This window comes from Lathyrus oleraceus, chromosome 3, assembly GCF_024323335.1.
Source record: "Lathyrus oleraceus cultivar Zhongwan6 chromosome 3, CAAS_Psat_ZW6_1.0, whole genome shotgun sequence".
In the NCBI taxonomy this organism is placed as follows: Eukaryota; Viridiplantae; Streptophyta; class Magnoliopsida; order Fabales; family Fabaceae; genus Lathyrus; species Lathyrus oleraceus.
This window is the reverse complement of record NC_066581.1, coordinates 524,253,609-524,263,402: the sequence shown is the minus strand read 5'-3', so window position 1 is coordinate 524,263,402 and position 9,794 is coordinate 524,253,609. Positions and strand designations below refer to the sequence as shown.

General features: G+C 34.9%; 1 protein-coding gene across 1 annotated transcript; it reads right to left on the bottom strand.

Moving 5' to 3' along the window:
• Positions 1 to 1,483: 1,483 nt before the first annotated feature.
• On the bottom strand, positions 1,484 to 8,990 carry LOC127128641 (isoflavone-7-O-methyltransferase 8). Its single transcript, XM_051058010.1, has 2 exons — positions 8,184 to 8,990; positions 1,484 to 1,962 (listed from the first exon to the last, which is right to left on the bottom strand). Exons 1-2 carry the CDS (start codon positions 8,958 to 8,960, stop codon positions 1,663 to 1,665), a joined length of 1,077 nt encoding a protein of 358 aa, XP_050913967.1. The 5' UTR covers positions 8,961 to 8,990; the 3' UTR covers positions 1,484 to 1,662.
• Positions 8,991 to 9,794: the final 804 nt, after the last annotated feature.

Genomic DNA, 9,794 nt, shown 5'->3' with positions numbered 1-9,794 from the left:
ACTTGAGATTTATTGATTTTATTTCAAAAAGGTTAAATCATAATAACTCTGTTTATTGTGATGGCATGAGTCTTTTGACAAGTTCTGGTGCGTCCTAAAAAGAAAAATTAAAAGTAGGTTTCAGTTTAAACAAATTCTGGTATGTCCTAAAAAATGATATGAAAAAAAAATTAGCATTGGCTAATTTAAACACACGTGAAGTTAGCGTCGAACAATAATGACACTAATGATGATGTGTCATACAATATCGTCGGTATGAACCAACACTAATATTGGTAAGCAAACCATTTTTCTATTCAATCTTAAGTAAACCCGAGGCAATGAGTAGCGTTACACACGGTGGACGCTACATGATGACGTGCATTTTTTTTAGCATTGTAGTACACCGACATTATAAATGATGTGTAAAACTTATTAGTAGAGGGACAAACCAATTGTAAATAAGCACGTGTTACTTGTTAGCATCGCTCATAATCGACACTATAACTAGAGTAGAACAAAGAATCGATTTAGCGTCGCCTTACATTTATGAAAGCCGACGCTAAATTAGCATCTGTTGCTCGCTAGCTTCCCGCTTTGGAGAGTCCGCCGCAACACCGAAAATAGGGAGACGCTAACATAGATTAGCGTCAATTTTTCTATTAGTGAGAGCTTTTGGCTGACGCTAAATTGTTGTTTTCTTGTAATATAATCTCACGGTGCTCGAGAAGGCAACATATGGTGACATTGTCATCGTGTGATGTTGAATATATAGTAGGGTTCTATGATGCGTGTCAAGCAAATTGGATTAGATATGTGCTTGAAGAAATGGAGATCGAAATGAAGAAACCTCTGGTGTTGAAGATCGATAACAAGTCAGCCATAATTCTTGCGAATAATCCAATTTTGCACGGAAGGAGTAATCACATCGAAGCTAAATTTCATTTCCTTAGGGAGAAGGTAAATCGAGGTGACCCTGAAGTAAGACGTTGCTCTAGTGAAGCACAGTTGATCGACATGTTTACCCAAGGATTGAAGATTGTCAAATTCCTGAATTTGAGAAAGAAATTAGAAATAGTTTAGATCGACTATGATTAACGGATGTTCAACGATTTTGATTATCTGGAGTATGTTGAGATATAATATAATCCAAGTTGTGTGGTCCAAGTCCAAAATAAATTACGATTTATGGTTTAGTACTCAATTTGTTATATTTGTTACTTAATAATTAAGTCACTTAAGTGTATATAAATAAATATTTTGTACAATAAGACCTAAGAAATAATTTCTCATAGAGAAACCATTGAAATGGTAAAATAACACCTAAGAAATAATTTTAAAAAATAAGTATTGTTTGAATTTAAAATATCTATTTAATGATAAAAAAATTAAATTTTAAAAATATATTGGGATTTTTATTTTAATTTTTTTTTTAGATATTTTAATAAATTATACCTCACTAGAATGGTAAAATATAAAGTGATAGATAACAAAAAAAAACAGGAGAGCAAAACACCAACATTTTCTTTTTCAAAAGCTAACATTATCCATTATTGTGCAACAAAATAGAAAAACGAAAATGAATATAAAGCAAATGTCACAACCTTTGTCTATGAAAAACACACAAGTTAAGATATTCCATCATAAGACATGTGACTTTATTAAGTTCAGAAGATTTGTGTTTTAAGGATAAATCTCAATAAGAGACAATAATTCAGTGAAAGGAGATATCTTGTAGTCTTTAAAGCCAGCTTCCACAAAGAGCTTCTTCCATTCTTCCTCATTTCTCTCTTTTCCATTGAGACATGCCATGCCTATATCCATTTGCAGCTTCAATTGTGTTATCTGGTTTTCATCTTTCTTTTTATTCATCACCAAATCTATGATAATCACTTTTCCTTTTTTAACATCACTTGTAACTGCTTCTTTACATTTTTCCAGTATTTTTATGCAATCTTTATCAGTGAAATCATGTAATATCCACTGCATGAAAGAAGAAAAAAAAGATGAAGGGTTACAAATTTCCTTAATAACTCTGAGAATTTAGTTCATAATGCCATCAAATAAAGTAATTTAAAGAATTTCTTTATTGTTTGAGTTCTTGAATAATTATGATGGTATAGAATGAGATGAGCTAATATTCCATTGTTTCTTCTACCTATAGATACCGACTATAAACATGATATCGACACTAATAATAATTTGAATATATACATAAAATATATATAATTATAAATATAAAAATGTCGTCCGACCTTTGTAGAAGTGTTTATCCTACTTAGTTCTATTTCAATGAAATGAGTGAATATGGGTCTATTTGGTAAGATCCAAAAGAGCTATTACTTTTTTAGTTTTTCAACTCGTAGTTTTTGAGTTTGTAGTTTTTAACTTGTGATTTTTTCTTTCATTTATATTTTTATTGTTTTAACGAAAGTTTAATTTTAATTTTGTTTAAATTATAGGTGTTTAATGACCATACGTTTGTTCACGTTGGACCAATTGCTTCCTAAAGTTTTTTTATTTACAAGCACACCAATTTCTATTGGCTGTTGCCTTTGTTGGAAATCCCCCAAAACCTGTGGAGAATTCCAATCAATCTTGATGAACAAGATTGTAATTACCCACACAATAACAACAAAAAGAGAAGAACAATGGAGAAAGAAAGTAAAGAACAATGAAGGAGAAGAGTAATATAATTCTGCAGAGTTTCTCTTAGTCCACAAACTGTGGAAAACTTCTTATTCACTTTGCAACTGCAAAATACTGTGAATTACAAGTGTTGTGAATACTCTATTCACCTCTATTACAAAATAAAGGTCACTCCCTCTATTTATAGATTTAGGTTAACTTGGACCTCAAGTCAATGCCCAAAACTATAAAAGCCCCAAATAGCTAACACAAATTAACACACTAGGTGGTTGGACACTTCCTTGCCCTGTCAAGCAACCTGCTTCGACACAAGGAATTGCAATTCAACACACCACCTAATTCATTGTGTCTAAGTTATCTACATTCATCATAACTCTTAGCCTTCTGAACACTTCGACATGCACTCCTTTTGTCATGATGTCTGCAATCTGATTCTCAGTTCTGTAGTGTTTCACAATCATCATCCCATCTACTACCTGCTCTCGAAGATAATGGAACCTCATCTCGATGTGCTTGCTTCGACCATGTGCTATCGAATTCTTCGCCAGATTAATAGCTGACATGCTGTCGATCTTCATGGTAATTGCTCCATGACTCTTCGCTGTTATCTCTTCGACCAAATTCACCATCCATGTTGCTTGACATGCACAAAGAGAAACAACTATGTGTTCTGCTTTGCACGATGATAATGCCACTACTGGCTCTTTTCTCGAACTCCAAGCAACTGGTGCACCACCTAGCATAAACGCATATCCAGCTGTGGATTTTCGATCCTCAGCATCACTACACCAACTTGAGTCGGTGTATCCCACTATTTTGTATTCTTTTCCTTCATCAACTGCAAGAAAAAAATGTCATAGTCGAGAGTTCCTTTCAGATACCTTAGTATCCTCTTCGCCGCTGTAGATGTGATACCTTTGGCTTCTGCATGAACCTACTCACCATACCTACACTGTATGCTAAGCCAGGCCTTGTATGACACATGTATCGAAGTGACCCAATAAGTCTTTTGTATTGGGTTGGGTCGACATCATCTTCATATGAATCCTTAGACAGTTGTAATCTGGGCTCAGTTAGAGTCGAAGTTGGGTTGCAATCTTGCATCTCAAATCTCTTGAGAATTTCGTCTGCATACCTTCTTTGGTGTATCATCAAACCTCTACCACTCTTGTAGAATTCGAGGCCAAGGAAATATGAAATGTGACCAAGATCTAACATTTCGAATTCCTTGTTCAGATCACCTTTGAAGTCTTCGATCTCCTTCTTGCAGCTACCTGTTATCAACAAGTCATCAACATAGAGACATAGTATAAGCAATTCACTCTTGCTTCTTCTTATATATACTCCATGTTCAGATTTGCACTTTACAAATTTCTTCTCCCTTAGAAAGCCATCTATTTTCTTGTTCCAAGCTCTTGGAGCTTGTTTAAGTCCGTACAGGGCTTTATGCAGCCTGTACACCTTTCTTTCCTCGCCATGTTTCACAAACCCAACTGGTTGTGTAACATAAACTTCTTCTTCTAAGGGGGCATTAAGGAATGCATATTTCACGTCCATCTGGCACATCTGCCAGTTGTTCATGTTTGCTAGACCAACAACCAACCTGATTGTTTCGATCCTAGCAACAGGTGCAAAAACTTCATCGAAGTCGATTCCTTCTTTCTGAAGAAATCCTTTCGCCACAAGTCTCGCCTTGTGTTGAGTCACTTCTCCTTTGGGATTCAACTTCACCTTGTATACCCACTTCACATCGATTGCCTTCTTGTTTGGGGGCAATTCAACAAGTGACCAAGTGTTGTTGACTTCGATTGACTTCAGCTCTTCGTCCATTGCTTTCATCCAGTTCGAATCTTTCAATGCCTCAGCTGCATTGACAGGTTCAACATCTGCGTAGAAAGCATAATGTACCAGCTCATCTTCTTCATCGACCACATCATCCGATGTAATCAAACATTCTTGCAATCTTGCAGGCACGTGTCTTGTTCTCTGAGGTCTGCTTGTACTTGCTTCACCTCTGACTTCTTGCTGTCAAACTTCTCTTTCGACTTCAGTAGCTGGTTCATCATAAAAGATTCTCACTGAATCTTTCTTGACATTCTCAGTCCAATCCCACTCCTTAAGCTCATCTATGACCACATCCCTGCTGATCACTACTTGCTTATTCACTGGGTCGAACAACTTGTATCCTCCAGTCGAATGATATCATATCAGGATCATCTGACTGGACTTGTCATCAAGTTTTCTTCTCAACTGATATGGCGCATGTCTATGTGATATAGATCCAAACACCCTCAGATGACTCAAGCTAAACTTGACACCATACCAACATTCTTCTGGCGTGATTCCTTCTAGCTTCTTCGTCGGACATCTGTTCAGGATATATGTCGCAGTCGACACAGCTTCTCCCCACAGTTCTTTGGATAGATGCTTTCCTTTCAACATACTTCTAACCATATTCATGATGGTTCTATTCTTCCTCTCCGCGACTCCATTCTGCCATGGAGTGTAGGGTGGAACCACCTCATGCACAATCCATTCTTTCATATATAATGCATCGAAGTCTTTCGACACATATTCTCCACCACCACCAGTTCTCAAAGTCTTGATCTTTCGACCGCTCTGTCTTTCAACCATAGATTTAAACTTGGAAAATACCTCGATCACTTCACTTTTCTTCTGGATCAGGTAAGACCACAGTTTTCGATTGAAATCATCTATGAATGTAACAAAGTATTTGTTACCTCCAATCAAATCCACTTGGAGAGGACCACATACATCCGAGTATATGACTTCAAGAATTGCCTTCGACCTGCTTCTCGCATCCTTACTGAAGTTGTTATTATGCTGCTTTGCCTGCACACATTCTTCACACACTTCATTTGAAATGTTGATTTCTGGTAATCCTGAAACCATATTTCTTCTCTTCAAATCTATGATGTCTTTGAAATTGAGATGGCCAAGTCTATAATTCCATATCCATTCATCTCTGATGGCTGCTGTTGCAAGGCACTTATGCTCCATCACATTTAGTTCAATCCTGAAGGTTCTATTCTAAGACATTGGAGCCTTCAAGATTAACCTTCCATTTGAGTCGAGAACTCTCATCATCTTGTCTTTGATCGAGACCTTGAAGTTCTTTTCGACTAACTGCCATATGCTGAGTAAATTACTCTTCATGTCTGATATATACAACACATTTGAAATTACTGGCCTCTTGCCATCTTTCCTCATAATCAGAACATCACCAACACCTTCAACTGCTAGAGTGTTGTCATTTGCAAATTTCACCACGTTCTTCATTGAGGGCTTTATGTTGACAAACCAATCATTTCTTCCAGACATGTGTGATGAGCATCCTGAGTCCAAGTACCACTGGTCCTTGAATCTCTCTTCTTCTCTTTTTGTAACCATCAACAACGTCTCTTCTTCTTCATATTTCGCCAGCTTTGCATAAGTTTCTTGATTCTTTTGCTTTTCTGGACAATCACTAGAATAGTGACCATACCTTTGACAATTGTAACACTGAATGTGACTCTTGTCTGGCTTTTGACCACCACATTTTCCTCTACCTGCAACACCACCTCTTTGGTTGCCTTGGTTCCAGGGTTTTCTCTGATTCAACTAGTTTGCTTCTTGCTGATTTCGACCAGTCAAATTGTTATAACCTCCTATTCCTTTGTTGCCATTCCAACTTCCTTTTCCTTTTCTTTCTTTCGTTGATTGAGCCTGCAAAGCCATATCACTCTTCGACTTTCCTGCAGCTCTTTCAGCCATTCTTTGTTCATGAGATTCAAGCGTCCCTTGAAGCCATTCCTTTGTCAATTTTGACAAATCTTTCGTCTCTTCTATGGCTACTACCATGTGGTCGAACTTTGGAGCCAACGACCTCAAGATCTTTCCAATAACAGATCTTGATGTCAACACTTCTCCACATACCTTGATTTGATTCACTAGTTTCGTAACCTTGGTGAAGAAATCAGTTATGTTTTCACTATCTTCCATCTTAAGAAATTCATACGTTCTTTTGTGAGTTTGTAACCTCACCTCTTTCACATTCTCCGCGCCTCCAAACGATTTCTCCAGAATTTCCCATGCTTCTTTCGCTGACTCTGCATCACTAACCTTTTCAAAGTTATCCGCATCAACACATTGATGGATTATTAAGAGAGCCTTATAATCTTTCTTCTTCAATTATTTATGTGCAACCTTTTCTTGATCCGTCGCGGCTTCTTCAAGCGTTGCTACTCCTTCCTTCACAAGATCTCAAAGATCTTGATAACATAACACAACCTTTATTTGCTTGCACCAATTCTCATAATTGTTGTTCTTGAGAATCAGAAGATTTGCTGGAAAATGCTCGTTTGGATGATTCGTTGCCATGGTGATTTTCTTCCCACTAATCGATTAACCGGAGCTCTGATACTAGATGTTGGAAATCCCCCAAAATAAGGGTTACTCCCTCTATTTATAGATTTAGGTTAACTTGGATCTCAAGCCAATATTCAAAACTATAAAAGCCCAAAACTATAAAAGTCCAAAATAGCCAACACTAGGTGGTTGGACACTTCCTTGCTCTGTCGAGCAACCTGCTTCGACACAAGAAATTACAATTCAATATATATGAACAAGTATCAAAATACATTGTTTACACCAAACCAAAGATGACACACTTACATTCTTTACAACAAAACTAATATATATATATATATATATATATATATATATATATATATATATATATATATATATATATATATATATATATATATATATATATATATATATATATATATATATATATATATATATATATATATATATATATATATATAATATATATATATATATATATATATATATATATATATATATATATATATATATATATATATATATATATATATATATATATATATATAACAAGTAGAAAGTTCTATTTCACAAAATATGTATTATAGGTTCTGTTTCAAAAATAATATAGGACTAAAAGAAAATTATGTAAATATTAAAAAAATTATATCTTGTTCAGGTATCTCATTTGTGATAAGCATAATCTAGATGTTCATGCTATAAGGAGCCGGTGTCTTAATTGAACCAGACTCTAATACCATTGTTTGATCATCATGAGGATCATCCACATTGGATCAAAAGCAACACACATATGAGAGAGACACCACATATTTAACCAAAATCTTAAGGTGATAGGTGTATGAGTCATCTCACTTATAAAATGTTCAACATCCATTTTTTAAACAATGTGGGACTTCCAACTCACAGTTATACACAACATGATGGTCAATGGGATGGTTGGTGTCAATGATTTGGTCAATATGGTTAAGAAAACAAAAGCAAAAAAAAACTTTACCTTATGTTTCGGTTAGATGGATCTTTCTTTATATATGCTTATCAGATTTAGTTTTTGTGAGATTAAGATTTTGGATGAAAGTTTGTGTGCTTGTCGGTAATCTTGTTTTGCTGATTAAAAGTTGTCTGACTAGAGAGATCCATATCCAAAGAGCAGTTTATCATAAGAAACAAGTTTAAAAAAAGCATACCTTAAGCAGAACTGCATCAGCTCTAGGAATATATGTGAACATGTCTCCACCAACATATGTCAAATTGTTGTTTCCACATAAATTCTCTACAACCTTTGGACGATCAAACACAACACATTTCAACTTAGGAAATGTCTCACAGATAATCTTAGCAGTTGTTCCAGTTCCACCACCAACATCCACAACTGATTCCAATTCTTCAAACACCAAATTACAATCTTTCATTGCCAAGTTTATCATTTTAGAATCACTAGCCATTGCATCATTAAACAATTTGTTATGTTCAGGGTTCTTATTAAGAAACTCCCAAAAATCAGACCCTAAAGCTACACCAAAGAGTGTAAGATCTTCCTCATAAATCCACTTTTTCAGCTGATTGTAAGAACCTGAAATAGTTGGATTAAAATAAAACTCAACCATTGGAGCTAAACAAAGTTCATTCCCTTTAACAAGAAGCTCCGAAGCAACAGTCAGAGAATAAGCTTCTTCTTGTTCATTTTCTATATCTTGATTTGTTACTATCTCAAAGAATCCATTGTGTGCAAGATAACGCATGAGACGTTGAACATTACCAGCTTTGGTTGATGGAACTTGAAGAATTGAAACTAAGTTTGAAAGAGAAATTGGTTGACCATGATTGTGGATTATGTTTGGTATGTTCATCTCAACACACCATTTAAGACACATGGGATCTAGGAAGGTGTACATGTGTTTGTATATTAGAGCTTGTGCTTTGAAAATTTCACTTGGTTTGCGACTATTGATTGATGAAGCCATTCTTTTACAAGTGAATTTTCGGTTTGTCTATGTTTGTGATGTTTCAGAATTGGATTTTCTTTGTATAAAGTTTCAGAACTCTCTTGCAAAAAGCATATACTACTAGATGTGAACATGTATCAACTCCTAGATGTGAAAATGTATAAAATATATAAACTACAACATCATTGTTTTCTTTAATATGTTATAATAAAATTTATTTATTTATTAAAATTTGTACTTATTAGAATGAGCAATGATTTTGAAAAAATATGTATTTGGAGCTTAATCCTTTTTTTTTGGTTTTTGGAGCTTATTCCTTTGATTTTAAGAAAAATGAAAAATTATGATTGAAAAACATTTTATAATTAAAAAATTATCCATGTTAAAATACTTTTTTTAATTAATATGGTTGAAATGTATAATAAATTTGTTTTCCGATAGAAATAAGGTATCATGTGCGCAACTGCAGAGACCAATCTCTCGAGTCGAACATGATCATAATGGGCGGCAAAACCCTCCATCAAGAGAACTTAACATTATTGTACAAGTGTTGAGTTTGAATTCAGAATCTTTAGTTAAGCTGGAATAAATATCATCCTATTACTACCAAAATATCTATCATCTCAAAAAGAAAAAAGGTTTCACCATAGTTGGTTGTCGTTATAATGGAGAGTGTTACAAAAATGTGTTATTTTTCTCTTCGGGCTAATGGGTGAGGTAAAAAACTAGGTATCACGCCACTTTTTTCTACGGTTGAGCCTATCAATCGAGATCAAAAGTTGCTTGGTTATGGGTTTGATTTCTTGTAAAATCATTTCGGCATTTTAGCGCTTGGATTTTTCTCCGTGGTCA